A 19,481-nucleotide genomic window follows, 5' to 3' on the forward strand; every position below is an offset into this window, starting at 1 on the left:
CCTTAAGATATCAGTTTATTTGTATACTTTAATGTGCTTATTAGATTGACTTCATACTATAACTCGCATTCTGGTTGTACTGTATACTGTAACTTGTTAGCATGTTAGTTTTATTGTATTCTATAACTGGCACATAACGTACCACTATAGCAGTTACTAAAGAATTCATACTTGCCTAACCATAAGCTTTAATAACTGTGTAATAAGCCTGCATTTAGCCTGGGGTTAGGTACTGATTTCAAAGCAAGAATATTTGTGTGCATGAATGGCTTCCTCGTACCACATAGCACATTGTTGGTTGTCAAAAACAAGGCTCAGTGACTTGGACAGGATGTGATATTAGAGCTGTGTTTTTGATCAAATAGGCCTAATCACTTTAACCACAAAGCGTAGCACGCTTGTCACAGCACTACTGATTATGGGATCTGAGTCTCAAGGGCCCTCTGTTATTGTCCAAAGTGTTTGTTTGAGTGTGTGTGTGTGTGTGTACACACTTTGCTTCCTCTGGAGATCCTAGGCCTCCACCCAGCTCTCTCTCTCTCTCTCTTTCTCTGTGTCAGCAGCCAGTCTCACAATGAGTGCAAAAGAACACAGGAACTGGGTGAGCGAGCTAGAGACAAATGTGGAATTTGGATGGAATTTGCAGTGCTCCGTCTCTCTCTCTATTTCTCTCCCTCTCTTTCGCTCTCTTTTTCTCTGCAGCATCTTGCCAAAATAACCAGATCTTGGATCGGTATGGTGGTGTGAGTTGCCATGGAGCTGAGCTCACACCTAGTGACCAAACAACAACACAGAATGGAGCCTTTGCTTCTCCCCCCTGCCTCCTACGCTGAGGAGAGAAATATGCAGCCACAGACATGCTATGTTCTGGGCAGCCACTCACAATATGTCCAGTACGACTTGATTTATATAAAGCAAATATACCCACCCGTGACTGCCACATGACTGGTTTCAGGATACATGTCTTGGCATAATGCAGCAGTGCAGCTTATTCTGTTAAAGTCTGTGAAGCACATGACTTTGTTATAGTATCCTGACTCGTTGCTTATGTTTCATGCTTTGTCCCAGTCTTTGTCTGCAAACCCTGAGAAAGTGTAGCGAAGGGAAGCTGAGATGAGTTTTACACGAGCCTCTTTGCTACAGAGAGCCATAATTACGCCAATGCAGAAACCTGATCAGACTTGCGCACTGAGGACCGTTAAGAATAGGCCTCAGAAAAAGCGCAGAACTTACTCGTTTAGGAGAAATGAGCGTGCTGAAATTACATCAGCTTTCGCCTTGAGGGAAAAGCCCAGTTCCCTGGAAACGAGATTTTGGTGGATGTTTTCATTGGGGATCATTCACGTGGCTCTGTCTGAGTGGCACACTGGTCCTGTGTGCATGATGGATACGGAGCGATTCTGTAATTCATTTACTAGCGCAGAGGGGGATTGTGATGCTACAGCCTCTTCACGGTGAGCCACAAAACCATCACAGATGTTATGCTTGGTGCACACCAAGGCCATGTACTTTGGGAATAGTTGTTGAGAGTTTGATTGAGCTGTATTATACAGGTATTCCAGTGCATTAGCTGGGTCATGGAAGCCAAAAGTAAGTGCTGTCCAACAGGAATGCGGTTTACCTGTTTTCCTCTTACTGAACTTTGGGTTTAAGTTATCTGGCTGACTGAAACGTCCCGGGGCCTGTCTAATGAGGCTTTTTCAACAGAGACAGGGACAAGTGGAACAACGGTTAACTCACTTTACGAAGTTAACAACTTTCTCTGTTACCTAGGTTTAGATGCTCAAGCTATGATTAATTTTTATGCGCCTGCATATGAAAGCATGATGTTTATGATGATCGTGAAACATGAGAAGGAGTCAAGCAGGGTTTTTTTTCCAAAAGAACAAAAAAGATATCTATGTAAATATGTAGAAAGTAAAGTATTTGTAACAATAAAAAGCAGCGAGTTAGTGCTTATTGGAGTAATAATTGCTTTATATTCTTTATATCCACATAGCTTCCTCTGCTGAAATGTTCTTCATTTGATTGATGTCATGAACATTGCAAAGAAAAAGGGGTTCTCCTCCAACAGTCCCTGATTGGTCCAAAAGCTGTTTATGATCCAAAATCCAGGACTTTACCTTCTCTGGAGTGATCTAGGCATGAGTATAAGTTGCAATGGTAGTGATCCACCGTCGTGAGACAGAAAATCCAAGGTTAGACTGAACTAAGCTTAAAGTTAGCTGGCTTCGTGACTTTGTATGGCCTCTACTTTGTGGAACAGGAGTACACTGTTCAGAATGGTCTGTCGGCTAGATTGCAGAGACGTTTTGAGGGTGAATATGTTCACAGTATCCTGATTTAAAGCTAGCTAAGCCTGGAATTCCCTCCATTCTGTCAACACACCAAAAATAAGGCATTCTGTTCCTCTCATGTTGGCTGCCTCAGTCAGATTTCTAGTACTGTTTAACTACAGTGTACCTGAAGGGAATGAAAAGAATGCATCCTTTGACAAGACCATGTCCTGCACACTGTCTGCTCCCTGTACCCGTTTGTCACCCTGCCAGCTTTGTTGCTTTTTAACAAGAAAGAGCTTTTTGTCATGCTAATCCCCCCTCTCTTCACTGACTGCCTGAAAATCACAGCTATTTTCTAACACTACTCTGTGGCCTGCGGTGAATTTCAGCCCTAACAGACTCTCTGCTGTCTGCAGAAAGTGAGCTGCATGTGAATTATGGCTATGCTAAGGGGATATTCATCCATAGGTGCAGTGATGGCCATGGCAGTGTTGGAGAGGCTTTTAATGGTGGAATTATGCATGGAGCTCTTCGTTCTCCGCTGCTGGCTTTCATCTCGGCCTTTAGTCTCGTTTCCACACGGCAGCTGCCGCTCAGGTTGGGCTCTTGCTCTGCCGAGAGCATGGAAACTCCGCTCAGATGTATTCAAGCATAAGTTCTGCCATGCTTCAATTGTTCTAGGATGTTCTGCTGTGCTTCAGCTGCCCTAGAACATTCTGCTGTCTGTTCTTTGGGTTGCAGATGTGTGTTTGGAGTTTGCCAGGTCTGCCTTAACGGATGTTCTTTTGTGCTTTCTTAACCGCCTGGCCACCCTTGGGCAATATATAGAGTATCAATCAGATGACAGGAAAGGCAAATAGTTACATTTGCATACGTTTCCTCTCTGTCTCAATGTGTACACTGAGCTCAAGCTCATGATGGTTCTGTTATTCCCTCTTTTGCATGATGGTCATGGATGTGTTAATTTTCAGTTGAGGTGTTTTCTTTCTCTCTTTCTCTCTCTCTCTCTCTCTCTCTCTCTCTCTCTCTCTCTCTCTCTCTCTCTCTCTCTCTCTCCTCAAGGCCTGGCATGTTTTTTATTATCGACCAAATTTTCATGACTTTCCTCCTGAGTTTCCACTTGCAGACAGGCGTTACATCATCACAGAGCCTAGGCCTCTCCCCATGACCTGGGCTTCAAAGCAGGCCTAAACCCAGCAGCCCCTGCACATAAAGAGTCCTTTGTCTCTCCATTAATCTACTCCCAGCGTAGCCCAACTGTAACTTCACCCTGTTCACACATACACACTTACTTTCCTCTTTCTGCATAAAGGCTGGTCAGACACATGGAGTACTATAGGCAGCGTTTTGGTGTGCACATATTTCTAGATTTTCTTACTGCATGTAATGTGGTCAGTGACAGTAGATTAGCTTTGAAGGAGTGCCCACTGAGTACACACACACACACACACACAGTTTCTTTTTTTCTTCTTTCTACATGGAGCCTGATCAGAAATATAGAATACTATAGGAATATGTGCCACTTTCTTACTGTGGCTGAATGTGTGAGATTTAGATTAGCACTGAGGCAAAGCCAACTGAGGGCCTGGTATACTAAGCCTTTTGTGCCAGCTTATAGAACTTTTAGTATACTTAAAAAATGCAAAATGCACCTCTCTTTCTGCATATGCATGTGAGGAAGGGCCACACAAAATGTGGAAAGATCACACAAAATGTGGGTGGAGACATTACACCTGCAGCTGATTACATACATATTCCCCTCAAGTTAGTAATGTTTAAGCAACTTGTGGCAGCCAGTTTTGCATAGGTTTTTCTTGCCTTTTTAAAGCAGGTGTAAATTTGCATTAGACTGCCAAAAGACGTGTTGTTGAGAGACCTCCTTTACCAACGGCAGCAGACAGAGCGGTTAGACGGAGACACAAGCCTCGAACACTGTACAAACTAGAGCTGCAACAAATCAAAGTTATCGAAAACATTGATAATAAAAAAGGAAGTGGCATCGAATCTTGTCCACTAGTTGGCTCGATGATGTTTGCGCTCTCCATTTAGATCACATGAACGAAAGAGGAAAAATACAGTTGGCGAAGACTACAGCACAGAGTTATAGTTCATTTTAATATCACCTTAAAATGCAGTTTCCTGTAAGATACGCAAAACCGAGCTCAATCTGGCATGACAGCGTGATCGCCATGGTTGATCACCTAAAGAAAACAAATTTACAGCATAAAATGGCAAAAGCTCAGCATAGTAGCTGCTGAAACCGTAGTAAAACTGTAGGCCTGTCACTGTCTGCTTTAAAGCTGGATAAGTGAGCTTTTAGCAAAATAAACACCAGTGGCTAAAGGGATGGGCTGCATTTTTGTCTGAATTGCATGGCTAAACTATAATTCTCCATTATCAGAGTTGTTTGTGTGCTAATGCACACTGACTTGCTTGTCTACACATATAAGGATATTATTCAAAAACATTCTTTTTTCTCTGTGTTTTGGCAGTCTAGCCCCATGAAAACTGTGTTTTAGGTTACTGAAAGCTAAGTTTATAGAAGATGCTCTTCAAGGCAAAGACTTTAAAAACTCTGTTTTGTTTTGTTTTCATGTGGATGCAAGTTTTCGAAAATGCTGACACTGCGCACATGATTATTGCTGTTTCATATGTGGTGGTGCTTTAGGATGGTACGTGTCATGGGTGATGACCAGACTGCTTGTATGCTCGTTAATATCAGGTTTGATTATATGATGTTACTGACCACACAAACTAATACATTTTGCTTTGCTTTATCATTAGCAGAGAAATAATTTGAATAGCAGTGCAAAGTTTTTGTAGAATCAAACTGCCTCCATAAAGTACTTTGGCCTCCATTATTTTGCTTTGCCTTTTAAACCTTGCACCTCACAAGTAGTTTGCATGATGAGCTTCAGTCTTAGTAAATTGGATGTTGAATTCAGCTGCAATATGACAGCATGTTGTGGTTGTATCAAGGCACATTTTGTGCCATGCACATACATCTGTGCATGCGAGTGTTCTTTCAGCAAGAAGCTTGAGAAGAAATATGGTATTTCATAGGAATATGGAGTATTTTAAGCCGTTTTGATGTCCACATGAGTGCACGTGTTCCTGCAGTGGCTGAATGCATGCAATTTGGTCAGTAGCTTAGCAGTAGATTAGCATTGGAGGAATGCCCACTGAGTGCACAGAGCATAGACAGAGGGTTACTCCACAAAGCATTGCACAGCTGCAAAAAGCAAGTGACAGCGATTTCAGTGTGCATGTGTGAGAGGTATGAGAGCATGTATGTCGTCCTGTCTCCTGTCAGTCGTGCTTCTGGCGATCCTAGAAGCCAGATGCTGCCCCCTGCTCTGTGCAGTGTGTGTCACTGTGCAGTCTCCACAGCTGCTGAACAGAGCGGCGTTGTGCGCTCGCCTGGGCAGCCGCGCTGGAAACCTTAAACTGGTGGGAAGAAGGAAGTGAGTGCTGGCACCAGGCCTGAGCTCAGAAAGCTCTGAGAGCGGGACAGAAGCGCACTGGACCAGCACTACACCCCCACACAACAGAGCCAGTCATAGACCCTCACTGCTGCAGAGCAGCACTGCTGAAAGAGGAGCCCACTGACACACATGCACACACATGCAAAAAGCACAGCAGCAGTCATAGAGAAAAAGAGAGAGCGCGTTCATTATGTATCATCAGCAGTCCTCTGTGTGGGCAGACAGGAACGCGCCGGACAGTGTTTGAACTCTCGCTAGGTGTAAATTGAAGTTAGAAAGAGGAATGGAGCAGAATGAGCTTTAGTGGCCTCAGCCCCAGATGCTACGCCCAGAGAGGACCGTCTGATTATTGCGCACAAAGGCTAAAAACAATTGGAATTTTTCAGTTACATTCTCACTGGCTATCCGCACTTCCACACATCCGTTTTTATCAGTCCAACAGGAAACAAACTTTTCTTTATCAAGCTAAATGCTAGCTAGCCAGTTCCACACTTGACATTTATGAGCCCTTGAGCCTTTTGGGGCTGCACTGAAGTTTGTTCATGGGCTTTCTTTGAAGTATTCACTAGCTAGTAAATAAATCTCCTTGCATGTTCGTTAATACGTACTACTCAATTTCACATGGGTCTAGTTTTGTTGTGCTACCACTTTGATGGTTACCTGTCTCTACATGATGTCAAGCAAAAACAACAGTATGTGCTTGGTCGTGTTGCATGTCACTCAAATGGCTCCTCCTGTCAAAAAAGGCACCTCCTGCCTATGTTGAGCGATTAAACCTACTAGACTCAGTGATGGTAGTCAGAAGTCTGGCTTGCAAGATTAAGCCATTACCACAAAAGGGGTCCAACAAAGTATCAGGTTTCAGGTGATTCAGGATGATTTTTCCACGTTCAACTTAAGGCTTTGATTTGTTTTTCATCAAGATATTATTTTTTGTAGATTTGTTTTTATTTGAAGAATTTGTTTTAATTAATTTAATTTTGTGCACTCACACACATTTGAACTTTCTCTCTCTAGTTATGTTATAATTTGTAGCTCCATTCAGAATAGCTCGAGATTGAGGAGTGGGTGACCATGCCTGTGAATGAAACTGAAGATGAAGTTCAACAGTGCATCAGTCACACTATGAATAATGAGAGGGATGTGTTGGGTTGGTGCAAAGGTTACAGCAGATCTGTCCCCTCGTTTGTTTAGCTCGCTAGAAATGTGTTTCTGTAAGTAGCAGTAGCAGTAGTGAGAGGGCCAACAGTTGATCAGAAGAGAGTGGATGCCGTTCACTGCCAGTTACAATCATAAATTTCACAAAATATATAGTGCATTACAGATATGTAAAATCCCAGTTATTCCCAGCATGGCACATTTTGTGAATCAACTCAAGTGCTTAGTAACAAAGAAAACAGCATCTGCGATAATCCATCCGTTAATATGTGAGAGCAGGTTTGGATCTTGTTAGGGTTTCAGATTTATCAGTACCAGTCGGGCCAGCTGGGGTCAGGTTCAGGCTTCATGCCTGTGCAGACCTCGAATAACAACAAGTCTCTTTCAAATTCAGAAAAATGAAGTGCTCTTTCATTTAATGTAGGCATTTCACCTAAGCATTGTGCATGCAATTGAGCCGTTGTTGTCAGCTGATTACACTGAGGTTCATCCATAAATCTTAACAAGTACCACTTGTACAAGGAAACAGTCCGACCCTTAAAACCTCTGCAGTCTGAAACCGAAGTTTGTTTAGCTGTGCAACATGAATTTGTGTAGTGGGCAAATAAGGGAAGCGAGTAAGGGCTTCAGTTTCTTTGGATTGGAACTAGGCCAACATGTACAGGTCATCGCACTTGGTCACAACCCTCCCAGGACACATATGCAGTCACACACATACTCACACTCATTACTACCTTAATGGGGATTTTCCATTGACTTCTGTATCACTGCAGCTAAAAGTATACCTCAACTCCTCAAAGAGAATCCTTGCAACCCTTGCATTTGTTCAAATGAAAGCTTTAAAAAGTGTTTCTTTTTTTTTCTTTCATAGATGCTAGTAAAATGCTCCTACAACATAAGATCTTTCATGCTTTCCTGTCATAGTGCAGACGTTTGTCCCAAAAGGAGAACCAGGGAGTACACACAGGCGCACGCACAGGAAGAGGGTGAAATAGCTCTTGCAGTCAGAGGAAGTCCACAGGGAGTAAGACGGGGTGGTGGGGAGGGGAACATGGAAAAACAGATCTCCAGACTTGGGGTGAGAAAAAAGAAAGAAATGGAGAACTGAGACTGGGGCTCAAGTGTGAAGGAGGTACGTATCGGACAAGGTCAATAGGGCAAAGATGTATGAAAGACGGAGAGTCAGGAAACACACATAGAGAGACAGATGTATGTTGATGTATGTATGTAGATGTGTGTAGATGTTGCTGAATGAAAAAGAGAAGAGAAAATGTGCCCACATAATGAATCCAGTAAGAGTAATAGTATATAGGGCCTGATGGGTTATCATTTTTTTGCTGATGCCAATTTTAAAGACCTAAACATTGCAGTAATTGTCAATATTGGCTTTTGTAATTTTATAAGGTCAAAAAGAAAACGCGCTCCAGTACCAGTGCTTTATTGACTGAAGACTATCAGTTATCTATTGCAGTTTGTCATATTTCTTATTCATATAAACAGCAGAAACTCTGAAATAGTCTGAAATAGTATAAATATAAAACAAGTCACTTATAAATAACCTTATAACCTAAGCAGGAGTTCTTGACCCACCTGGGGGTCCTGACTTGGTTCCAGAGGGTCGCAAGAACCTTTCCTTTAAATTTAAAACTTAATTTATAGCCTAAACTCTAACAGTATGGGACTCTCTAACAAGTTGGGGTGTTTGGTTGGCATCACATTGTTGAATGTGCTTTTCTTATATAACCATATTGGTGGGATTTCCACCTTAATACCAGCCGATTTGATCTATAGGTGGGGAGCTACTGTCAGTAAGGCCCTAATAATAAAACAAAAAGTCAGTTAACTGTGCTTTGTAACATGCCATAGGGAAATAGGGAAAAAGTCAATGATAAACATGTGTATCTCCATGGTGTTGTAGCCAGCTGATGTTGTGAATGTACTCGAGTAGGAAAGACACATCTGGGCTTGTCTCAAGGCACGGTGTTGAGAAACAGAGCTGAAGGCTCTGAGGACAGGACAAGCCTCGCTGAATGTTTGTCATGGTTTGTAACAGCCAAGGCCAAAGGAAAAGTGTGTCAACATGCCTTGTTGATGAATGGGTTCGCTGATGGGTTAGAGTTGCATAGGTGTGGGTGTGTGAGAGACGTGGACAATGTGTTCAATACACAATCTGTGGGAAAAAACTTCGCAGCTCACATTGACTTAGTACAGGCTTTGCATAGATCGTTGAGAAAGGCTAATAATGTATCTCATATGCGCTGGAAAATGGGTAGGTGTGTGAGTCTTTTAGTGGCAGCTCTTGGAGTGCTGTCTGTTCTTCTAGTAAAAGGGCCTTTGACTGGGTGTGTTTCTCCAATGGAGCCGTGTTCTGCTTCTAGCCTTCTTCCAGCTGTTACAGCTGTTCCAGACTGCTGCTGGGCCTGGGCCTGCTGCTCTCATTCTGCTTTCTACTGCACTGCAAGCCCTCATTTTCGCCTCCGAGAAAGCAGGGGGTGGGGGTAGTAAGCAAAATCACATCTGATTTAGTTGTTAAGGCTCTGTAAAAAATAAATTAATTATCTATTACTGTTTTCAACTGTCTTATGCCCACTACACTAAATAAATAGTCAAATGCAAAAAACTAAACACCCCTGGTCAATTTTGCCATTTTTCTCCAATTTTGTTAATCAATTTTTATGTATTTGCTGAGTTTAAGATATTAAAACAAAATATAAAATGTGCCTTAACTTTTGCATTTTTTCACCTTAATATGTTAAATTCAGCAAATGAACAGTATTTGTGCATTAAAATGTGCAAAAGCGTGTTCTCTGTGGGGGATGTGTTGACTTATTTTCACTAAGAAAATCAGCAAAACCTTATTTGACCAGAGCGCTCAACCTTTTGCATACAACTGTATGGACTACAAACCTGAGTTCTGATAAGATCTAATTACTTCCTCCAAAAATAATAGCAGAGAAAACATGATCAAAATTTCTAATTCCACCAGACCAGAAACTGAAAAGAAAGCTAATGATCTACAGCAAATTTTGATTTGCTCAAAGAGTGAACCTTGGCCAATGCTGAATAGAGCTGAGAAAGTTATAGGACATGAGATAGAATGTGCTCTGTGTCTGCTAGACAGGTACTCATTTGGCATAGCACATCTGAAACTAAGAGATTTGGGCTCTGGACTGGCCTAACTAGCTCTTGTGTCAGCTAACATTAGCTAGCTAATTAGCTGTTTTACTGTCCTCTCATGGCGTCAGTTACAACCAGGGCTGAATTTGTAAATGATAAGGTCCCAGAACATTGAGCTGCGACATATCCAGAAGATCACGAATGCGTTACTGGGGCTAGCATTGAACATTCTGTCATATATGAATTTCTCAGAGCAAACATGCATGAGTAATTATTAAATCAGTGTCACAAGAGAATGGCTCCAGAATTACTGAGCTCGTTTTAGAGATGAACAATCACAGCAGTAGTGGGCGTATTTGCGAATGATAAACAGTGACAGTGCTATGTTTGAAAGTGAAAGCACGTATGTTATTATGATTTTTCTTGACTTGTCTCTACAAATCATGGCCTGAATGTATTTAATATACAAATAAAATGCTGGATCCATTAAAAAAGGTGCCGGATCCAATCTGGAATCCAGATCTAACAGCATTCAGCCATTGTAGCCTAGGTAGCAGCTTACAGCTATGTTTTGATGGCAAAGCTTTCAAGAGAGCACTATACTTGTTTGGCAGTTGAGTTACAGTTAGCTTCTGCTAACATCTGCCAAAATGAATGACCCACCCTTTATTTTCAGTGTCATATATTATTGTATTGATGCTTCTCTAGTTTCTACATTACAGTATGGAGCAACAGCTGGCTGCCTCGAGCAGTTGCCCTCTCTGGATCCTTTAATACTCTCCATATTTTGGCTCAGATATGAGTGGAATGTCCTGTAGGGACGGCTGTATGGGCATGTCTGGCCTGGCACTTATCAGATTGCATGTGCCGCCGCTGGGTGCACCAGGTTCAGTGGGGTGTGTGTGATCCGGGATGGATTGTGAGTGCTTTGCTGTGTAAACCCATGGGGCTGCAGCTCAGGTGATCTCTACCGTTAACTGATCCACTGGGGTTTCTGCCAGACTCACAGCTGTGGTTTGAAGAGGGGTGAGAGCAGAGCACATAAACTTTCCAAGATAGAGGCATATGAGTGTGAGAGATTGAGAGTAGCAACAATTATTTCTTATTGGGAGGGAAAAAAAGCATTTGTGGCAATTTCTTTGCAGTGACGCAAGAGTCTGATTCAAGATGTTGGGATACGGCCTACATAAATACAGATTCCTAACTTGAGCAAGGCCTTCACAGTTTACTGTTACAGGATGAGCTACGGCCCCTCCACAGCTGTCTCTCTGTGTGCATGTGCTTGTGCGTCTGTGCATCTTTGTGACTGCATTCTGCTGCTGCTGCGATGACTTTCAGTACAAGGTATCATGAGAACTCAACTTTTTTATTCACATGAACTGAAACAGTTTAGACACGCCCACAACCTCACACCTGCTCATTCAGTGTTTCTTCTCAAGGGTATTTATGGGGAATTTGCCCACCGTCCCGCAGCAGTAACTGCCTCTACTCTTCTGGAAAGGCTTTATGCTAGATTTTGGAGCATTGCTGTTATTTGATTTTATTTAGCCACAAGAGTGTTAGTGAGGTTAGATACTCATGTTGGGTGATTAGTTCTGCATCTCAAACGCCACTCCGTTTCATCTCAGAGGTAATGGATGGCGCTCCATCACTCCAGAGAACACAGTTCCACTGCTCCACAGCCCAGTGCTGGGGGGATTTATACCCCTCTAGCCAGAGAATCACATTGATCATGTTGACCTTAGGCTCATGTGCAGTTGCCCCAGAGCATCCCATTCTGTTAGCAGTGCTTTTCAGTGGGTGCACCTTAAAGGAATGATTCGGCACAAAATCAAATAACACGTTTCCAAATAACTTGGACGCAGCCAGCATCTAAGTTTTATAGTCTTGATTATATGTGGGATAATTGTGTGAAAATGCATGAGTAACTTCTATAAAGGAGCAGAAATGACTAATTACAAAGGATGTCTGGATACTTCTGGACATGTATTTGTGCATATTTCTGTGTGCACATGTCTTTATGATTGCATGTTTCTGTGTGGCTTAAACGCAGCTGCGTAGTTCTCATAACTCTGTCGAGTGTGGCTCCTGTAAGACAGTAAAAGCTCCAGGCAGTATGTGATGTGTTTCACTCTTTGGCCTTCTTATCTTCACGTGGTTGGTGACGAGCTCTCAGGTTCCATGTGTGAGTGTGCCTCAGCATTTGCGGCCCTAGTCATTATCTTTTGGAGGAATGTGGTTTCACAGTGTAAGATCAGGGTATACAGGGTGTTAAACTGATCTATTATATGTGTATTTTGGTTGTTGCTGGTTCTACAGGCTCAGACTGGTTGTCAGTGTTCCTCTTGTTTTATTGTTTGGGGTGAATAAATCACACCTTCCTCCCACAGTTGTGCTCTGCCCTAAGATTTCAGATGATAAACTGAGCAACAAGCTGGCTTGAGGTGTGTGTGTGTTTGTGTGTGTGTGAGTACTGCTGAACCTGTGCTCTGCCTCTGTAAAGAGTATCAGGGGGAGTAGTCCTGCCAAAATTATCGCATAATTACTTGATCCCAGTTATTTGAGCAGATCATAATTATTTTCCACAGTTGTTAACAGTCAGTCATATGTTTACTTCGCAACAAACGAAATGTGAATTGGAAGTGTTTTTCGTCTCTTAAGTTGAGACAAATAAATGTAGATGGGCAACAGTCAGCTTAGTGTGTCATGGCCCTTACAAAAACAACAAAAGTCTTCTGACTGCTGCTGTAACATCTTTAAGGGCAGCAGTTAGCAATGTTTGTTTATTTAAGCTCAACCTGTGTCTGTCGGTTGTTGAGAGCTAATAATCATCTAAAGCGAGGAAGCAAAATAGCTAATCAGCCAGTTTGTCCACTTTAGACTTGTACTTTAATAGTTAACAATAATAGTATAAAATAGCATGGAGTAGCATACAATATACAAAAAAAAACAAACAAAAAATGTATGTTGAATTATTTATATAACATTTAATTGTTAGACAAAATTTCATGTTTGTTAATGGCTTTAGATCCTCAGGGTCCCCCAGGCAGTCCATGTTTTTTGCTCCAAGCTAATTCATACTGTGTAAGGATGAAGCAAACATGTGGACTATCTGAGGGATTGTGAAGACCAGTTTGAAGACCTCAGAGGTCTTAGATGGACCACTGTTGTGTGTGGAGCCAAGCCTTGAAGGGAACCTCCCAGCAGCACTGCACAATGCCACCCCTCTCAGCTACTGGATTTTCTTTTTTGTTTGTTTTTTAAATCAATATAATTTTATGGCACTATAGATGACCACTCACACCAAAACACTCTGAATGACTTCATTTACATATCAACAACTGAATTATGCAGGAAATTTGAAAAATCAATAGAATTGGTATGAACCGATATGGGTTTATACAGTGATAGGCTAAGTGAAAGTACTTTAGCTCATGTTAAATAAATAAATATATTGGGTCACGACCAGGTGATACACAATAGTGATAGCAACCAAGTAGAGGAGGGCATGCTTCCTTACCAAGAGCAGAATTAGTCCTGTTTAATTGGATTTGGTGTAGAATAGCGTGTGAAATGTTAAATAATAATCATGGTACTAGTTTTTGATTGCAGATTTTAAATGTGACATTACTGATTGTGATACATATTGCGTATTGTGAAAATGCATTTAAGTATCGTGATACACTATTTTTTCCATATCGTCTACTCCTACAACCAAATTAGCTAAGCTAAGCTGCAGAATGAATTCATAGGCGTTTGTGTAGATGCCCCATCCCCCCAAAGGCCATCAGTTTATCGCTGAAACTTTGTATGAGGTGGGGGTCTCTGTCCATCTCTCTCTCTCTCTCTCTCTCTCTCTCTCTCTCTCTCTCTCTCTCTCTCTCTCTTTCTGTCTCTGAGACTCTGTTGAGGATGTGTCTTTGTGAGGCTCCTGTTTGAATGAGCGGAGAGGACGAGCCAGGCAGCCCATTCATTTGATGTTAAAGCTGCAACATGGTGTCGGGTGTTTAAAAAGTCTTCACAGACATAAAACTGAATAGTGTAAAGAGGCGTGAGAGAAGGGAGAGTGTGTGTGTGTGTGTAAGAACTTGCTCTATTTGAACCTGTCTTCATTGATTAAGCAGTGGGAGTTGTGCAGTTTTATGGCAGTGTGCTTTGAGTTAGCCGAGCTATCAGGATGTACAGCCCTGTCCAAAAGTCTAAGGCAGCCAAGAAAATTGTTTAAAACTATACTATATAACTTCAGATTAAATATAAATAAAGAAATGTTGTACTCCAGCCACTGCATGGATTTGTCCAATTCCATCAGCAGCACACCTGCTGTAATTTATTGAAGGATTGATTAGTTGAACTAGGCATTGGATGGTAACTGTAAATACTGGGCGTCCTCAAGGAGAGATTTTGAATATGATGACTGTTTCCTCTTAAATTGAAGTTATTATTTAAGTTTTACACATTTTAACTGATCACCCTTCTCATCGTTTACTCTCTCACTCATTTAACTCACTTGCTCACTCTCTCTCCCTCTCACTGTCTCTCTCCCTCTGTCTCTTTCTCTTATCCATTCATTCACTCATTCACTATCTCTCACTGTCACTCACTCTCTAACTCACTCGCTCATTCTCTGTGTTTCTCTCTCTCTCTTTCTCTCAGACCCCCAGTGCGTGGCTGGATGAAAGCGACGAGAAGAGGCGGAGCTGTCACCAGCGCTCAGCGTCCTGGGGCAGCACTGACCAGCTTAAAGAGGTCAGGATGCTGCTCTCCTTCCCCCACTCTCTCTCTGTCTCTCTTTTCTCTAGGATAAGGCCAAACTCTCAGCCTTTGGGGTGCACACACAGGGCAACGTGCTGGGGGGGAGGCTGTGTTTCACTATTAGGATGTTGGGGGTCTTCAGTGAACTGCAACCAGCCCGTGTCACCTCATATTATAACCCCCCCAGTCTTCACTCATGTGTGTGTGTGTGTGTGTGTGTGTGTGTGTGTGTGTGTGTGTGTGTGTGGATGTGTGCTCTCTACTCTTCCCCTGTCACACCCTTTAGCAGCTTTATAAACTGCGCTGTTCATTCAGTCTTTCACTTCTCGGTCCTCTTCAGCTTTGATACAGATGTTGTAGTCAGAACTGTCTGTTAATCACTGTATTGTCCGTTACTCAGGAGCACAGTATAGAAACATTATTGTAGGGAGCAGAGTTTGTCATTTAAGTAAACAGTTTCCTACACTAACATTAAATGAATTTGCTCATCACTCTGTGACTGTAGTCTGCTGCATTACAGGTATTCAGTGTCTGGTAGAGTACAATACTGCAGCATTGTGGGATTATAACAGTGCACTGGTATATTCTCCTTTGTGTTCTCAGACAACACTACAAAATAACACACTCACAAAATAGTGAAATGCATAGTGAATAGGATATATGTTGTGTCTCAGTTGTATACAAAACTCTAGTGATGCACAGAAATAATGGGAACCAAAAAAATTGGGCCAAAAAGGGTCAAAAGTGTCACTTTTGGTTTTTTGACTGAAAGAGAAAAAAGGCCAAACGTCGTGACAGAGAAAAACAAAGATTAAATAGGCCTACAGCAAAGTGTCCAAATCTCAGACATTACAAATAATAATGTTAATGCAAAAAATAGTGATTAGTAATGCTGTTTGTTTCTTTGCTCTCTTGTGCCAGTCAGTGCAGACATGTTAAAACAGTTTGAGCGGCAGCAGATAAACAATGAAAATGCTGGCCATGGTAAGTATCAAGAGGGGGTACAATGCCCAGGAACCTCTCTATAACGGGTTTGATGCCACTTGAAAACACAATCTTCTACTGATGAACAGAATACATAAAAACTGTAGCGACAGAAAGAAACGTCCGCCTGCTAGCACACCATCGTCTGTAGCCTAATGTTTTGAAATGCTAAAAAAAATCTACCAACAACAGTGCAAAAACACAAAAACAAAGGAATTCATGGCCTTGAATGACCACTACCCTCCGTTGTCAGTGGTGTTGGATGTCATGGTACATACTGTAGCAAATACTTTTCAGCCCAGTGTGTTCTGAATTTTGGTTTCTCTTTTGGCCAAGATTTGAGCCAAAGTTGAGCATACGAAAAAATTCCAATTTTTTGATTTTTGAATTTTTTTTAGTCGTCCAACAATGTGGAAAGGGAGGAGCTACTTACAGCCGGAATGTTTTGACGTACGTTAGTATTTTCATTTGCTAACCTGACTGTATGATTGATACAGTTCATATGACTGGGACACAGCATAAGTTTTAGACATAGCCAGAGGTTCATTCCTCTGTCTGCTACTCTGTTCCTCCCTCCATTTCTTTGTCCCAGTGTTGATTAATTTTACTCTGGTTTGACCAGTGGAATATCTGACCTGACTTATGGTTTTACACTTCATCATTATCATCATTATCTTTTCCACACTGTGTTTCCTTGACCACTATATGTGAATGTGTGCTCTTTCACAGTGGCGTGTGTGTGTGTGTGGCTTGTGTGCGTTCCAGTTTCTCTTAATGAGTTAATCATTCTCCTCCTTGTCACCGGCTGAGATGTATTCTCTCACACGCTGTAGTGAAATTAGATGAAGGCTAAACTACATTGCACATCTCTCTCAGGCAGCTAGCAGGCCAGCAGTGTTCCTGACCCTGCACACATTGTAGGTTAGCTCTGTTTTTGGCTGTTGTTTCTTTTTATTTAAAATCCAGATATTGTTGTCCTGAAAAAGTACAAATACAAACACGCATACACACACATACACACACACACACACAAAGCCCACGCAGCCCTATTGAGGCCTGCTGGCCTGGGAATGTGTCTCTGAGCGTTAGCGATTCTGCAGGCTGCAGGCCTTTGTGCTGCAGCTGAAAGAGAGATTACGCTAACGTGTTATTAGCTCCTCCACTCCCTGCCATTACTCATTTATTGATTAAACGAGCCAGGCCGCTTCATTTTCAGCTGGACATCCGATCCTTCCACCCGCATACTGTCCTACGAAATACCGGGCCACTGGGAGTTTGTGTGAGAGAGAGAGATAGCAAGAGATGTGAAGAGAGAGCGTGAGCAGGAGAGATTCATGTGTGTTTGTTTTTGTTACAGGGTGAGAAACTGAGATTATATGATGGTGTGTGTGTGAAGTCTAGCATGGCGACAGTGCAGGGGGGTAATCACAGAAGAATGTCGGAACCCCGTGCTGCTGTGTGGGGTCTCATTCCTCCCTCTCTACTCTCTTTACTTCAGGCTGCTAATATAGGTGTGTGTTTGTGTGAGAGCAGAAGTCTAGCTTGTGTTTAGGCAGCACACTGCGACTGTCTGTGCCTCCATGTATGTCTGTGTGAGTGATGGGAAACATAGAAACACTGCTGAAGCCTCCTGAAGCCTTTTTGAACCTTAAGCCAAATAGCATACTCACAGAGTCTCTCTCTCTCTCTCTCTCTCTCTCTCTCTCTCCCCATCAGATCGCTAAGTTGAGACAACAGCTCCAGCGCAGTAAGCACATCAGTCGGCACCATCGTGATAAGGACCGCAAATCCCCCTTCAACGGTAACCATGTCTCCATCAACCAATCACAGGTGAGCTCTCCATCTCTCTCTCTCTCTCTCTATCTCTCTCACCTTGTTTGCTCATGCAGGAGTTTAGAGTTGGGAGGGGCATTACTGTGTTGCTGTATTGGCAGTTGCTACAGAGACCCAGCAAACACCATTGTTTGTCTTTCTTTCTTTCTTTTACATGGGTTTGCTCATCACTCTGCAACACTAGTCTGCTACATTAAGGGTATTTAGTGTCAACTAGGTTGCATTGTTTGAATAATACCTACTGCAGTAAAGGGTGGGCAACTTAACAATATGTATCAATATAGTGATCAGTTACATCACATTACCTAACAATAAACTTATCTGAGTATGTCATGGAAAATTTTCATACTTAAAGAACACTGAACAAATGCATGTATCATTTTAAAGAGAGCCTAAACAGGATTGGATTTAGTGCTGCAGTATGTCAAATGTAGAGTAAAACTTGTGATGTGATGTTATATTTTTCCCTACATCGCTTACCCCTAATTTCAGCACACTGCAGGACTGTAAGAATGCAAAATGCCTTGAATAGTAAACTACATAGTGAATTAGACAGATGCTGTGCCCCAATTATATTAACAGTCAAAAGTATATAGCATGTGTTGTACAAATGCAAATAGTTTGTTGATTTTATAAATGAAAACAAAAAACATCCTCTACAGAGAGCACACTTCATCACTGTTTATTTGCTGAATTTAACATATTGGAAAATAAAACATATGACCTGTGCAAAAGGTATGGTACGTTTTATTTTATCTATTATATTAAAATTAGCAGAAAAATGGCATATTTAAGGATGTGTTAACTTACTGTCACTTAGAAAATCAACAAAACATTTAATTTAAAAAAGAAAAGAGTGTTTAAACTTTTGCATATGTATACAGTATATATGTTATGCATATCTTCACTGTCCAAAAAAATAATCAAATTCCAAATAGTAACTCAAAATAGAAACTTTACAGAAGAAAGCAAAACTGTTCTTTACTTTTAATGCAAGTCAATTTAGAGAAATGTTATTCGAAGCAATTTTTGGAGTATTTCTGTTCATCCGTTCATCATAAATTTTTCACACAATGTAAAGAACAACTTCTGTATGAATGCTGTAGAAAAAAAATATACCTTTTTTGGACAGCAATGATATGTACATGTATATATTATGTTCAGTCTTTCTTTCTTTGTCTGTTTTCCTCCATTGCTCTTTCTTTTTTTCTTCTTCTCTCTCTGTCCCTTATTGTCTCTGTTTGTATCTCTCTCACTTTCTTGCACTCTCCCTCTGTCCACATGCTCCTGTCCCACTCCTCCTTCATAGCACTGAGGCAAAGCAGCTGTAAACCCCCTTTTGTTTAGAAGATGAATCATAAATCACTCCAATGTTATAAAAGTTTCTGAAAGTACCTCATAAGCACAAGTAGGCCTCAGCATGGCTATGCAAAGGCCTTGATGGATGTTGCACTATGGGATATGGTGACACTGTTGATAAACTAGAGCTTAGATAAGGCTGGGGTTCCATCCCTGGCAGGATCATTTATAAAAGCTGTATCCTTAATTAACTGCCAGAATACATAATGGCCATGTTAATTAGCGCACCGCTTATTGTAACAGACACCCCACATGCAGACACAAAGAGTCTCAGAAGTAATGGTGAGAGAGTGAATGTGAGCATGTGACAGCAGTGCTCGAGGTTTGGTCTGAAAGCGTGTATGTGGGTGTATGTGTGTTGGAGCTTAATCGGCAAGGCCAGGTGCAAGCATGAAGGCTCTTTGACTGTGAAAGGCCTCTCTTCATGAGGAGAGAATTAGTGAATAAATTACTGCGACCGCATTTGTTTCTCTCGCTCTCTCCCTCTCTCACTCTCTCTCTCTCGCTTGCTCTC

At 41.8% G+C, this 19,481-nt stretch overlaps 1 protein-coding gene across 1 annotated transcript in view; it reads left to right on the plus strand.

Moving 5' to 3' along the window:
• fam117bb (family with sequence similarity 117 member Bb) overlaps positions 1-19,481 on the plus strand; it is a 46,006-nt gene that overhangs the window by 10,903 nt on the left and 15,622 nt on the right. The window contains exons 3-4 of the mRNA XM_036568194.1: positions 14,693-14,785; positions 17,492-17,605. Of these exons, the coding sequence (XP_036424087.1) occupies positions 14,693-14,785; positions 17,492-17,605 (207 nt within the window). The remainder of the gene's footprint in view (positions 1-14,692; positions 14,786-17,491; positions 17,606-19,481) is intronic.

Source organism: Colossoma macropomum, unplaced genomic scaffold (assembly GCF_904425465.1).
Source record: "Colossoma macropomum unplaced genomic scaffold, Colossoma_macropomum, whole genome shotgun sequence".
NCBI lineage: Eukaryota > Metazoa > Chordata > Actinopteri > Characiformes > Serrasalmidae > Colossoma > Colossoma macropomum.